At 40.0% G+C, this 14,831-nt stretch overlaps 1 protein-coding gene across 8 annotated transcripts in view; it reads left to right on the top strand.

Moving 5' to 3' along the window:
* The window catches only part of HDHD2 (haloacid dehalogenase like hydrolase domain containing 2), a 35,842-nt gene that overhangs the window by 19,316 nt on the left and 1,695 nt on the right, over window positions 1-14,831 (top strand). For 6 of the 8 annotated variants that reach the window (XR_004957093.1, XM_036245174.1, XM_036245173.1 and 3 more), the window contains exons 5-6: window positions 7,698-7,914; window positions 10,362-10,425. Coding sequence is in view for 7 of the 8 variants with exons in the window: in XM_036245174.1 (XP_036101067.1) it covers window positions 7,698-7,914; window positions 10,362-10,425 (281 nt within the window). In the remaining variant the exon portion in view is untranslated. Of the gene's footprint in view, window positions 1-7,697; window positions 7,915-9,228; window positions 9,587-10,361; window positions 10,426-13,388; window positions 13,427-14,831 lie in introns of those variants that run through there. The other 2 variants (XM_036245179.1, XM_036245178.1) reach the window with 2 other exon arrangements.

Raw genomic sequence — 14,831 nt, 5'->3', positions numbered from 1 at the left:
CTTGATGTATATGTTGTAGAATCACTACAGGGCTAAAACATCTGGGCACATAGTATTGGCTATCCTTGTGTACAATCTGTGTGGCCAGAAATAGCACCTTTTTTTTTCCTGTGTGCAATTTAGAGCCTCAGTTAATGGAAACTATGGCTACTTAATGCACTTAGTCATTGTGATAATCAAGCCTTTGTTTACAAGGAACATACTCACTTTATATCATTGCTCAGTATCTGTTTACTATAGTTATTTCCTGGAGGTTCACTGCTACGCCACATTGCATGAAGATATACTTGGGTGCATATGGTGTTAAATTTTCTTTTGCTTCACCTACTTCAATTATTTTACTGTGGCTTCTTGGGGTTGTGATGGGGAGAATATTATATCACCTGCTTCTTAAGTAAGGTTTACAACTATACCAAAATCAGTTTTCATTTGAAATAGAGAACCTACTGTAATTTCTTACTTCGGAATGTACTCCTACTACCTTTTACTCATTTCTTTAACCACAGAATTCAAGGAGAAGGTATTGATTGATTTTAGCTGGTAATTTGGGAAGGACATATTTAATAGGTCTCTGCCTTAGATGAATGCTAGACTCAAGGTAATAAAAATGTATGTTGACATAATACTGACTTTATAATTGCTCGGATGCTGTCTAATTAGTATACTTCCCTAACCATATTGATTTTTTTTAAACACTACACTTTGAAGCATTACAGTGCACTTATAGGTCAACTCTAATTTCACAAATGCACTTAACAGCTGGGTGGAGAGTTAACAGAAGGATTTTAGGTCTTGCCCTTCTTTGCATATTGATGTCTCCACAGAGACTGTGCCTTCCAACCAATGACTGCAGCTGTTTGGATTATAAGTGGCAAATACAGACATCTCAAATGAACCACCGACTAGTTAAATTACTATTCAGGTTGATAATGAGAATAAACATTGGATTTTAAACCCCACTGCATAGCTGCCTTGAATACCAGCTTCAGGGGCACATTGCCCTCAGGTGGATGCATTAGCCTTCCACATCACGCTGCCTCTTACTTACTGTTTCAGATGGGTGGGCCCTCCAAAATGCATAGTACAATCTGGCTACAAATATGTCTTACATATCTGAATGAAATCGGAACTCTGCATTCTAGAGAATTGATTTTAGAGAAGACTAGGATAGACATGATTTAGGGGTTTGGATTCTAGAAAACATTTAAATCCTGAGAGTCATTGATGTCTTTTTTTCTTTTACCTACTACTAAAAGATACAAAGAATAATATAACAAACACCCACATGCCTATCAGGCAGTTTAAGAAATACAAATTATCAGCATCTTTGCTATCTTCTGCATATCCCTCCCCAATTTTATCACCCAAGACCCAAAAGTAATCAGGATTCTGAATTGTGTTTATTATCATTTGCATTCTTTTTTTTTTTTCACATTAATTTTTTAAATACTGTAACACATATGGAGGTATTCCTGGATAGAATATAGTATTTTTTTTGCATGTTTTATACTTTATCAATTTGCTTTTTTCCTTGGTAAAACTGTATGATTCATTAATAGGAATATCCATAGTTCCGGTTTATTTATTTTCACACCTTTAGTACTAGCTTGTAGCAAGGTGTTTTTCATCTTCTGACCTGAGTTAGAAACCCAAGGCATAAGCATTTTAGTAATGGACCAATTATAATTAAATTTAATGATCTCTATTAGGAGGAAGGCTACCTGGGCAAGCAGATCGCTTAATTAATAATCTAATTTGAATTTAGCATTAACAAGATAAAAAAATATCTCAGCACAAAATTAATATGTCTTCATTGTGGAAAATTATAAATGATCAAAAAAGAATAAACAGAATCATCTGTAATCCTTTTACCTAGCTAGTTTCCATGCACATACATAATTAGAATGAAAATGTATATATACTGTGTGGTAATTGGCTTTTTAAAAACCCAACAGTATATTGTGCATGTTTTTCTATATTCTTAAATATTCTAAAACATGTTTGATTCCCACAACATATTCCACTTTAAGAAGTGCAGTAAGATGTATAGCCATGTTGAAAAAACAACCTTCTGAGAACATTGGTTAAGCAATATTTATGTTTGTTTCTTAAGCTTTTTTCAGAAGTACAGTTGTTGGATCAAAGGAATTTTGAGAAAAAACTATGTGAAATTGCTTAACCTAGGAAAAGTTCAAGTTTTTTAAATAAATTAAAAGCAACTGCTCTCCAGTTTCTAGAGAAGCTTATTAAAATGTCATACTCTATCTGAAAATAAGTAACATCACAACTTTCACATTTAAATGCAAGAGGTGGAAAGCTGCTTAAGAGTAATGTTTTGAAGCTTCAAAATGACTTAATATTGAAATTAATTGTTTCTTTTCTATAATTACAAAAGACAAGAATCCTTGAAAAGTCTTAGATATGTGCAGAAATTAGTTTTTTGTTTTTCAGGAGGAGATTTTTATCATTGTAAATGGTTGCTGTTGAATGTTGGTTTGCTTTTCCCATCTCCTCAAGAAGAAGTTAAAAGTTAATGATTCTAGTATGTTCAATTCCTTAGAAAGGGAAGAAGAGACAGTGAGAAAAAAGATCAACAACAATGGCCTTAGTTATTACTGTGTTTGTACAGTAACTCCTGAATCTTTTCTAAGTATTTAGAGCCTGGGCCTGAGGAATTCCAGAACAGTGTGACAGCAGGACTCAAATTAGAAATATTTCTGTGGGCTTTATCCATTTTGAAAGGGCTGACTGCTGCTGGGCAGTTTTTTAAGTCAAATCCAGACTATGAGAAATTTTTTCTTTTTTTTTATCCTCAACCGAGGACATTTTTCCATTTTTTGTTCAGATAGAGTGGGAGGGAGAGAGGGAAAGAGAGAGAGAGAGAGAGAAACATCGATGTGAAAGGGACACATCGAGTGGCTGCCACCTGCACGACCAACCAGGGCTGGGGACAAACTGCAACCAAGGTGCGCACCCTTAGCGGTAACTGAACTCGGGTCTCACTCGGGTCTCTCTGGACCGCAGGCTGACGCTCTGACCGCTGAGCCAAACCGGCCAGGGCGAGAAATTTTTTAAGACTTAAGAACTTGAATTGTTTAAAACATTCTACTAGTATATGCAAGAGAGCCGCATTATATGCCTATTTGAAATTCACAGAATGCCCAATTGAGTTTAATATCAGTTACTAACTGCCCTTACTTTTTTTTCAAATATGTTTTTATTGACTTTTTAGAGAGAGAGAGGAAGGGAGAGAGAGATAGAAACATCAATGTGAGAAGGGTACAGACTGACAACTCTCAGAAGAGGGGGTGGTGGGTGGAGGGAAGAGATAAACCACAGAACTAATATGCATGTACGCATAACTGAGGGACACGGACAACAAAGCCGGGTATGGGTTGGGGGGGATGAGGAGGAGGGTATCTGGGGAATAAAAGAAGAAACATCTGTAACAAAAATAAATTAATAAAAAATTTTAAAAGAAGCCCTGGCTGGTTTGGCTCAGCGGTTAGAGCGTCGGCCTGCGGTCCTGAGAGACCCGGGTTCGGTTCCCGCTAAGGGCGCGTGCCTCGGTTGCAGTTTGTCCCCGGCCCTGGTCGGTTGTGCGGGTGGCAGCCACTCGGTGTGTCCCTTTCACATCGATGTCTCTCTCTCTCTCTCTGTTCCTCTCTCTCCCTCCCACTCTACCTGAACAAAAAATGGAAAAATGTCCTCGGGTGAGGATAAAAAAAAAAAAAAAAAAATTTAAAAGAAAAGAATCATCAATGTGAGAGAGAAACATCGATTGGCTGCCTCCTGCATGCTCCCTACTGGAGATCGAGCCCAAAACCCAGACATGTACCCTGACTGGGAATCGAACCAAGACCTCTCAGTCCATGGGATGACGCTCAATCCACTGAGCCACACTGGCTGGGGCTGCTCTTATTTTTTAATTTGGGGAGATTGTTATGGGACAAAGGCAACTTTTGCTACTCTAAATAAAAGTTGCAGGTGAAAAAGCCACATAAATATATTGTTACTTATTTTTTTTAATTAATGTATAACATACACAGTAAAGTCCAGAAATTTACAGTAAAGTCCAGTAAATTCAATAAAATTTTACACATAGATACACCTTGTAACCCTGCTGATCAAGATCTAGAACATTTCCAGCATTCTTCCTTAAGGTAACTACTACTTTAACTCCTGTCAGTATTACCAGTTCTTGGTCTTCAGATGAATGAAATCATACAATTGTAGCATTTTTGTCTTTTTTTGAGATTTATCCAAGTGTTGCAGGTAGCAGTACTTTCTTGTTGTTTTGTTTCTTGTTTATTTTTATTGGTGTGTAATAGTCTATTGTATGACTATTCCACAATTTATTTATTTATTGTTAATTTGGATTGTTTCCAGTTTGAGCTGTTATGAATAAAGCTGCTATAAATGTTCTTCAACATGTCTTTGGGGGGACATATGTGCTCATTTCTCTTGGGTCTGTAGAGTAGTGAAATTACTGGGTAATAAGCTAAGTATTTGTTTAGCTTTAGTAAATATTGCTAAACAATTTTCTGAAGTCATTATAGCAAGTCATATATTCCCACTGGCTATGAATGTGAGTTTCAGTTGCTCCAAATTCCCACCAGTCTCTGACCAGTCTATGTAATTGTAGCTATTCTGTTGGGTGTGTCTAGTGGTATCTTACTGAGTTTTAGTTTGTGTTTCCCTGATGAGTAATTTTCTTTAAACCTTTTCATGTACTTATTGACCATTGGATAACTTCTTTGCAGCGTACCCATTCAGATCGTTTACCTTTTCTGATTGTGTGGTATTTTTCTTACTGATTTGTATATATAACAGAGCTTGTTATATATATAAGTTTTTGGTTGGATATTGCACTGCAGTTATTTTATCTCTGCCTTTTGCTCTCTTAATGGTATGAGAACATGAAGTTCTTAATTTTGCTGGAGTCCAATTTGTTAAAATGTCAGTAGTGCTGAGGTTGAAAAACCCAGATAGTTAATTCCTTCATTGATAAGAAACCTAGGCCCACAAATGTGAAGTGATTTGCTGTTCCCTATTTTAAGAAGTATAGATACTACATTCTGGACCAGAAAATACTGCAAGGGGGAGGGGTAAAAGGGTGCTAGGGAGAGGCCATGCTGTATATTGTGGGATGTTTAGCAGCATCCCTGGCTTCCACCCACTAGATGCCAGTAGCCCCCCTCTTCCCTCAGTTGTGATAACTAAAAAAGTCTTCAGACATTGCCAAATGTCCCCTGGGGAGCAAAACTATCCCTGGTTGAGAACCACTGAACTGGATGTCTGCCTACGATGTTTATACTGTAGTCCTGTTCCCTCACTAGGGTTTTTCAGTTTTTTCCGTTGCCTGCACAGAATTCACAGCCAGAGATTTTTTTTTAATTTTATTTTTTATCCTCACCCAAGGATATTTTTGCATTTATCTTCAGATAGAGCGGGAGAGAGAAAGGGGGGGGCGGGGAGAAACATCGATGTGAGAGGGACACATCAACTGGTTGCCACCCACATGACCCCAACCAGGGCCGGGGACGAACCGCAACCAAGGTACATGCCCTTAGCAGAAACCGAACCCAGGACTCTCTGGTCTGCAGGCTGATGTTCTAACCACTGAGCAAAACTGGCCAGGGCCACAGCCAGAGATTTTTGCATCAGGCCTTTGTGCCCTTCTTTCCTTGCTTCTTGCACCTCAATGGACTTATAGTTAGATAAAGAAAGAATATTTCCCTCTGATACATTATTTCTGGTGTCAAAAACAACCAACCCTTTGTCGCCCTGTCTAGTATGTGTAAAAACACTCAAAGTGTTGGAGTGTCTATTTTTGATATTTAAAAAATGTTTAACTATAAAATATCTTTTAATCTGTGTCCTAGAAAATATTTACCTTTCAGTTTCTCCTGAATATGCTTAGTTCTTCAAAGACTCAGTAAAGCTTAGGCTGTGCAGAGATTGATAGAAGCAGGAACACTTCCCTGAGAGATGCCTGTCTTTTCCAGCCTCGTGTCATGCCAGCTCCCATTTAGAGGCATGTAGAGGAGCCCACAGTGTCAGCCCTTTCAGGGAAGGCACTAAAGTACTGCCTGGGAATTGAGTACATACATCAATCAAGCTGAGAAGTCTTATCCCCAGTTAATACATAATAAAATATTAACAAAGCCAAATCAAATGAGTTTTTAGTTTAGCTATATAAGTGGAAAGCAATTTTGAGGTCTGTTGCATAAAGAATTCCAGTTCCGTGGTAGAATAGCAAATAAATGGGATTGGGGGTGGGTGACAAGAGGGGAGATAGATAAATCACCCATTATTATCTCATTGCTATCAGCTGTGGTTCTTTAAGGCCAGCATAGTGGCTTTATCAGGTTTCCTAACAGTTGGATTTTAAGGTCTGCTTTAAGAAATAAACTTGTATTCATATTAGTGAATAAATTTGAAGGATCTGTTCTGTACTGTGAGCAATTTGTAGTAACTAACAGAAAGGCCCTGTAACAGTCCAGTATTGGTTTTTACTTAATAAAATATTTAATCATAAATGTCTGAATTCTGCATCTCCCACAGGAAGGCATTTCCATGCCCACCGACAAGAATAATTTAGCAGTTTCATAGCTGAGCGCTTAATTACTCATAATTGTGAAGGGTAAGATGTGATGAATTCTTCCTCAATGGACATACTAAATATTTTAACTAAGTAGATGACTTAAAGTAAATTAAGCTAGTGAGATCATTTATTACATTGGTTAAAAGCAGTTTAAGAAGTATATCATGTCCCACATTCCATTAGATGATAGTATGTATGTGACTGTTTCTGCTGTGTGACTACAGGCTGCACTGTTGGGATGGATGGCAGATTTTTGGGGGGTGGGGGTTGGGAGGTGAGTATTAAGAAGTTGGTTAGTGGGGTTTTTTGGATTTGTTTTGTTATGTTTGGCCTGAGTCACTAATGAGGATCCTTAGCTATATGTAGAGTTTGGTTATCAAATGAAAAGGAAAACGCTTTGTGCCCTTTTGTTTGGTGTGAGAATAATTGTCCTATATCAGGACAAAGAGATTTGGCAGTAAAGGCTCTCCCTTAAACCTTGTTGGTGTTCTTCAGGGAAGATGGCCTGATTTGCAAAGTAATGTCAGAAGCAGTCAAAAAGGTAGAATGAAGAGGTAAAAAGGTACAAGCAGAAAGTATTTGTAAAATGCTCTATTAAATTTCGGAATTAGAAAGAAACGTGTGTTTGGGCGTAGAGCAAACAGGAAAGCGGGTGTTTCAGGAGTTAGCTGAGTGTGGCACAGCAGCAACAGTTGTGCCATGCTGGGAAGGGCTCGGGAGCCTCCTGCTTACCATTAGGGAAGGCTGAAACAACTTGTCTCATTAAGTTTAGCTTCTTCCCTTGAGTGTCTTATTTAGCTTTACTTCTCTTAATTCTCTTTCCCTGGTGATTTGGGTAAAGTGTCTGAAACCACTAAAGGTAAAAGGTTGAAGCAATCCCAAATTTAATAATCTGTCACCTTTCTTTAGTGTATTTGAGTGTAATTCCCAGCAGTTCTTGGTGAATTCATTAGAAGACAGCAAGTCATTAAAAGTTAATAAGAAACTCTTTGTTTCTGTGAATGTGAATAAAAACAGTTTGTAAGTCTGACATTCTTTTCGTCATAAAAGCTTTGCTTTTAGCCAGTTTCCATTTTCTCTGTCTCTCTAGGTTACTCCTGGATGGGGCACCGCTGATAGCAATCCACAAAGCCAGGTATTACAAAAGGAAAGATGGCTTAGCCCTGGGGCCTGGACCATTTGTGACGGCTTTGGAGTATGCCACAGACACCAAAGCCACAGTAGTGGGAAAACCAGAGAAAACATTCTTTTTGGAAGCACTGCGGGGCACTGGCTGTAAACCTGAGGAGGCCGTCATGATAGGAGACGTGAGTAGAAGAGCCCAGGAAATGCCCTGAGCTCACCTGTCCTGCTGTGCAGAGCCAACTTCAAAGCACAGGCAGACTCTGATACTGATGACATCAGATGGTGATAAGTAGCTGCCTCTAAAACAGGCTTCTGGTAGATGTTTAGTGGTATTCTTCTAAAGAACTGAAATTTTTATTATTTCTGACATTCTCCATAGTGTGGTGAGATATCTGTAATTCAAAATACCATTAAATGCAAGTCCATCAAATGCTTTATATGTCCTTTGTTTCCCCCTCATCCGAGGATATTTTTTCCATTTATTTTCAGACAGAATGGGAGGGAGAGAGAAACACCGATGTAAGAGAGACACATCAATTCATTGCCCCCCACATGACCCTAACCAGGCCAGGGACTGAACTGCAACCGAGGTATGTGCCCTTGACCAGAATCGAACCCGCAACTCTTTGGTCTACAGGCTGACGCTCTAACCACTGAGCCAAACCAGCCAGGGCTGTATGTCTTTTTAAAGAAACCGTTAACAGAAATTTAGATTTTTTGAATATTATTTGTGCAGGGAACAACCTATACTTAAAGAATTCTACCATTATTGACTTTTTTCTTAGTATATGCTCTATGGAAGAACTTCCCAATCAGTGTGCCACAAGTAGCTAACAGTTATTGATTGCCTCGGCCCTTTGAGTGGCAGGTGTGAACCTGGATGGTTGGAGGCCCTAGCTGGTGACCTCTGGCCATGAGCACCTTGTCAGTTTACCCCAGTGCACTGGGGGAACATTTTCTACATGTGCCATGAGGGAGAAAGCTAGAAAGCACACTGCCTTGTTGTAAGTTAGTGGAAGGGTTATATTTCAGTTTTAAGTAATAACATGCTAGGCTGGAAGGGACCATCAAAATTGTGTGGTCCTAATCTCTTTGTTTTCTGATTGGGAAACTGAAGCCTGGAGAAGTAAATCACCCTGCCTCCATTCCCACGGCTAATTAATAGCACAATTGGAAGTAGAACTTGAGTCTCCAAGACAAACTATAGATCCCTTGCTTTCTTAACTTGTGATGGTGCAAATGTATCACAGTCCTCCTTATACCCTACCCTCTTCCACTTCTGTATTTGATAGTCATTGAATATTGTTTTGAGAAACCATCTTTTTATTTTTTAATCCTAACCTGAGGATATGTTTTCATCTATTCTAGAGAGAGAGAGAGAAACATCGATCTGAGAAAGAAACATCTATGGGTTGCCTCCTGTACACTCCCCAACTAGGGATCGAACCCGCACCCAGGTATGTTCCCTGATCAGGAATTGGCCCTGCAACCTTTAGGTGTATGGGACGATGCTCCAATCAACTAAACCACCTGGCCAGGGTGAGAAACCATTTCTTCAATCACATCTCTTCTTCTTGGCAAGCCTGTATCTGACTTTCCTAGACAGGTGTGTGTTTGAAGAAGTGGTTATCTGAGCTTGGAGACTTAGGGAGGTGGGAAGGGCTAGTGAGAGCAGCAGCTTCATGCAAGGTGGTTGTTATCCCAGAGAAGGGCAGTTTTTTCCCTTCCTTTTTTGGTCCACTTTTTCCCACCTCCCTTCCTGCTTCTCTTCCTCTCCCTGATCTTCACTGCTTCAATAGGGCAAGTTTAGATGCAACCAAAAAGACTTTAAGTTAGACTTTGAATGACATTCTAAAACTCATTTTTAAGGGCTGTTGTTGAATAATATTTATTATTTTAATGGACAAAAATATTTTCTTCAGGCATGGTCTGAATGAATCCTGCTTATAGACATGAGATAGCAGGATTGATTTTCTTGATGTTTCTTCTAGTCCTTGGATTTTATTACCTTGCATTTATTGTCACAATCAACCAAGTATATTCATCCCCATATTGAGTAAGAATTGGAAAGAGGACCTTCTTTTCTAACTGATCTGTTACTGCCAAGTGTGAAGTGAATATCAGACAGTCCCAGTCTGTTTAAGCATACTGATTTGGCTTAATTGCACCTGTTGGGGACAATCGATGGAAAGTAAGGATGATATATTACATGGATAGCAAAAAAGCTATCTTCTGAATCTAGCTTATCCACTGTCTGCAGTTGGATCATTCACCTTAAAAGCTGCCAAATGGATAGAATGTGCTTTTTCCATGATCTGTTTTAAGAGGAAATTGATGTACATGTGGCAAAACTTGAAGGACTGTGACTGTGCTCTTTGTGTTTGGTTACTAGAATTACTACTCCATTGTACACCTTCTACCTCTGTGACACTTCCCTTTCCAAATGGTATGCTTCCTCAGACAAGTACATGTGAATTTACCCGTTTTTACAACTTCCAGTCTTTCATTTTAAGAAAAAACCACGGGGTTACACTGGCTATCCCAGCTTTATAAGTCAAATCAATTGGCAGGGTTTTATTGGCAAGTTAATTGAAGACCCTATACTAAATGCTTTCTTTGTGCTTTCTAGGACTGCAGGGATGATGTTGGTGGGGCTCAGAATGTCGGCATGCTGGGCATCTTGGTAAAAACTGGTATGTATCTTCTGTATAACCGTCCTCTAAAACTGGGTGGTGGAATACACAATTGCTTAAAGAAAAGATTTTGCAGAAATGGCAAAGCCCACTGGACACTTTAATTTTCTTTCTGCCACGAAGCAAAAATAAAATGGCCTTAGGATTACAGGGGGGGGGGGAAGATAACATGGGAGGGCTCGTGCTGTGCAGTACTAGGAAGATCAGAGTTTGGAGGTATTTTCATGCACGGTTGACAATTAGCATTTATATGGTTTTCTAAATATACAAGTACCACATTGGAATGGACCAATTGATTGTGGTGCTCTATAAAAATGTCTTTTTTTTTTTTTGTGCCAGCTATATGATGAAGTTGATCTTTTTAGGAACTGGCCAGCTAATGATCTGGTGCTTTGTGTGGATGTTTGCATTTTTTAAAAAACACACAAAAAACTTTTATCTTAACTTTTTACTTAATTTTTTAGGAACCATTTTCTGTACAAAGTTAGGTATACTCTGTGTGGTTCCTCAAATAAATTTAAGGAAAAGCGAAGAACTTAATGAGGAGGACTCAGCTAATACAGTATTCTGATTACCGTGGACTGGTTCAGTGTCTGGGGTCCTGGCCTCAACTTGGCACTAATTAACTGTGTGAGACTCTGGTCAAGGTCTTGTACCTCTTTGGACCCTTTAAGAATGATGGAGTTGGGAAAAAAAAGAATGATGAGGTTGGACTGGTTCCTTCTAGCTCTCACAATATATAATTTTGTGCAATTTTCTTATATGGATTGTGATTTTTAAAAGTTCTTTCAAGGTAAGAAAAGTACAGACATGAGAGCTATGTGTGGGGCAGAATACTGTTGCATTAATAACTTAATAAGCCTTTCCAGATGTAATGAAAGGTCCCCCCACCCCCAACCTGCCCCCATATTATACCTACTGAGCTTGGAACGGATAGCACAGTTTAAGGAAGAGAGCCAGAAGTTCAAGAATTGTCGTCGGGCTCTTATAAATCAAATGGCAGATAAATGGTCTCACAGATGGTTCTGTGAGCTCATTTGCCTGGTTTCAAATCATGGTCGTGGAACTATTTAATAGGCTGTTCATAAAAGGAAGATTTAAATATAAAGTCACAGAAGAGCTGCCACTTGGAAATTATTTAGAAAAGGTACATTTACCATGACTGTGATGTTTGTTCAAGAAAATGTGGTTGCATAAAAGCTATTTTGAGTTAAAAAATAGAAACAAGCCCTGGCCAGTTTGGCTCAGCGGTTGGAACGTCGGCCTGCGGTACAGAGAGACCCAGGTTCGGTTTCCGCTAAGGGCGCGTACCTCGGTTGCAGTTTGTCCCCGGCCCTGGTTGGTCGTGCGGGTGGCAGCCACTCGATGTGTCCCTTCACATCGATGTTTCTCTCTCTCTCTCTTCCTCTCTCTCCCTCCCACTCTATCTGAACAAAAAATGGAAAAATGTCCTCGGGTGAGGATAAAAAAAAAAAAAATAGAAACAAGAAAACAGAGCTGTAGCTACAATTGAAGATGAAGCATTCGGCAAGGCCCTTTGTGAACATTGCTGAAACACTGTCTACTTGTGTCTGCGGATTGGGGTGAACCACTGGAGCCTTCAGATGACACCAGTCACTCTAGAATTAGTGGTGCTTTTTCAGATTTCTCTGTCAAAATGATCACTACTTTCCCAGGAATATCACTCTTTTGATATAAGCGAGAAGAGGAAGTGTCAGAAAAAGTCAAGAAAAATTGCTACACTTATTCTCCCCTATATCTTAGTTTTTAAATTCCTGCTATTCACCATTTTATTTTCTGGTCATTAAGTAAATCCTCAGATAACTATTTTTCTTCTGTGTATTATTCCCGTGAATACTTTCTTTCTTTAGCTTACACAATTAAGGATTTATACTAAATACCAGAGCTGGTCTTATAGGCCCAGTTCCCTCCTTGGCTCTCCTTCATTTCTGACTGGCACTTGGTTCAGCCTGTCAGAGGCATCCAGGTAGTCTTAGAAGAGCCAGCAGCATAACGCTACAAAGCTAAAATGAATAACTGGAAAAGCTGCTAAATTCAACTAATGAAAACAGGCCCATTTGAACTGTTCATCTCTGGTCAGAAAAAAAACCCTAAGTAAGCCCAGTGTTCTGAAAGCACACAGGACAGCCAGCTTCACTGATAAATTTGAACTCAGTGCATTTGAACAAGTACGAGGCTTCCCTGTGTTGAAAATTATAATAAATAATTTAACTTAGTAATAAGTGCTTTTTGTGGATAGTCTTGAGCAATTTTGTTTTTTAATGAGTTGCACATTGTAGATACTCAATATACATTTGCTTGATGTTTTTAATAAAGAATTTTGACTAGTCCTAACTAGAAATTATTTCTGTTCAGCATGTAAAGCAGTCACCTAGGAAAGATGGAATTATTCTTTCTCTAATATCATCAACATGGGCTTCCTGTATCCTCCCTCCATTCATCATTTATCCACCCAGGAAAGCACAGACTGCCACAGTGAGTGAGTCAGGTGTGAGTGATGGTGGCCTGCTTCGTTCACTCAGCCACCATAATTGAGCACCAGCTGTATGCCAGATACAATGTGAGGTGCTAGAACTATCATGCATATATAAGCCACTGTTTCAATTTGTATTTGTAGAAACCCTACTTGCTTGGCCAGATTATGCAAAAGCATTCTGAAAGCCCATATCAACATGGCCAAGAAAGCTGATTTTCATATATTTGCCCTTAGACTACTGGATGCAGGGATTGGGTGATAAAGCAAGTTAGTAATTAACTTACCTATGAGACCAAGTAGAAACCTTGCAAAGGAGTTAATACTGAAAGGGATTTAAGCTTGAGAAAAAACTAGCAGTAGTTTGCTTTGTGGACCATACTATGGACAGGTGCCTTGAGGACACTCAGGTTAGGTATATATGTTCATTACTTTCTTTCGTACATTGATGCTGGCTTCTCTCCTTTAGGAATTCACAGTCAGTAAGATGAGAAGCATCTTCACCACCACAGTGCAAAGGTGTGGACCTAGGGGTTTTCAGGCTTTGTGTTTGCTGGGTGAACCCTCTTAAAGAGGTAGTTATAGAAAACAGAAGGAATTGTAGAAAATGGTGGGTCTGTTGTTGGGGGAGCTGTATTTAGGCAGAGAATACTGGAAAACGCAGAAGAATAAATAGCAGAGACCACAGAGAAGGGGGTGAGAGGGCAAGGAGAGCAAAGTACAGAGGCAGCCGGGGTGGCTACAGGGCGGTTGGCCTTCCTCAAGGCCTCGGCTAAAGCAGTTGTGCAGTTCTTCCCTTTCTTTCCTTCCGGTCTTAAAAAGAGTAAATGTGGCATGCTCACGATGTGCTGGTCATTGTGTCAGGTGCACTGTGGACTATAACAGGCCTGGTCCCTACTCTCAGAACTTAAATAGTCTCAGGTGTGAGACAGACATTTAATATATATAGTTATAATTACAAATTGCTATAAATATTGTGCACGCAAAGCACAAGGTGCTAAGAGAAACTAACAGTGAGGGGATCTAATTTGGATGAGAACCTGGGGTCTGACCTGAAGCGTGAGAGTGGTAGTCAGGTGAGAAGAACGTTCCAGGCAAAGGGGAATAGCAGGTGTAAAGGTCTTCAGAAGAGCAGGTCCAGTCTAGGACTGCAGCCTTGCGAGAGGCGCACATGCCAGTTGCAGGGTGCTGGGGCCAATGGTAAAGGGCCTGCGAGGCAACAATAGGGATTTGGGTTTTTTCTGAAGGGCATTGGGACCCATGAGGGTGTTTCAATGGGGACCATTTTTCATTTGCTCTACATTTGTAAAAGTTCGCTGTGACCACTGTACAGAATGGTTCCCCTGCTGGGTTGGGATGTTCAGTTTTATGGCTTGAATTCTGGAGTCTGGAGAGAGTTAGGCAATGTCCTGCCCTTTGGGGCCCTGCCATGCATCTGGCCTGGCCCAGGCCCATGAGCATCTACCACTCCTTCTCCCCCACCCCCTGGTGCTCTCATTTGCTAGGCCTGGGCAGCAGCCACCCTCGGGAGCTGACAAGGCCTCTGCCCTGTGGGATCTGGGCTTCCATTTAAAAGCATTGATTTATTCACCATTTTTATCTTTAGGGCTAGGGGGTGCGGGGTAGAATATGATTTCATCAGCTTTGGAGATCTGAAGGAATCCTTAGCTGTTAGGTGATCCAGTACTCTCTGATTGTCCTAGTGAAAGGCTAGAGGTAAGCCTGGGAAAATGCTGAATATGATATTTCTTTGAATTGCCTCATTACATCCTGAAGCCTCAGTAAAAGGTGCTTTGGGAGATAATGAAACCGATTCTCAAGTAATTGTAAGGGTGGTTCTGTGGTGGCCTAGGTGTCCACAGGGGACTGATCTCTGTGGCATTCTAGCAGTAGCCTTTGTTCACTGACCTTA

Source organism: Molossus molossus, unplaced genomic scaffold (genome assembly GCF_014108415.1).
Source record: "Molossus molossus isolate mMolMol1 unplaced genomic scaffold, mMolMol1.p scaffold_m16_p_6, whole genome shotgun sequence".
Lineage (NCBI taxonomy): Eukaryota > Metazoa > Chordata > Mammalia > Chiroptera > Molossidae > Molossus > Molossus molossus.
Note: the sequence above shows the minus strand (reverse complement) of the source record. Positions and strands in the feature narration are given on the sequence as shown.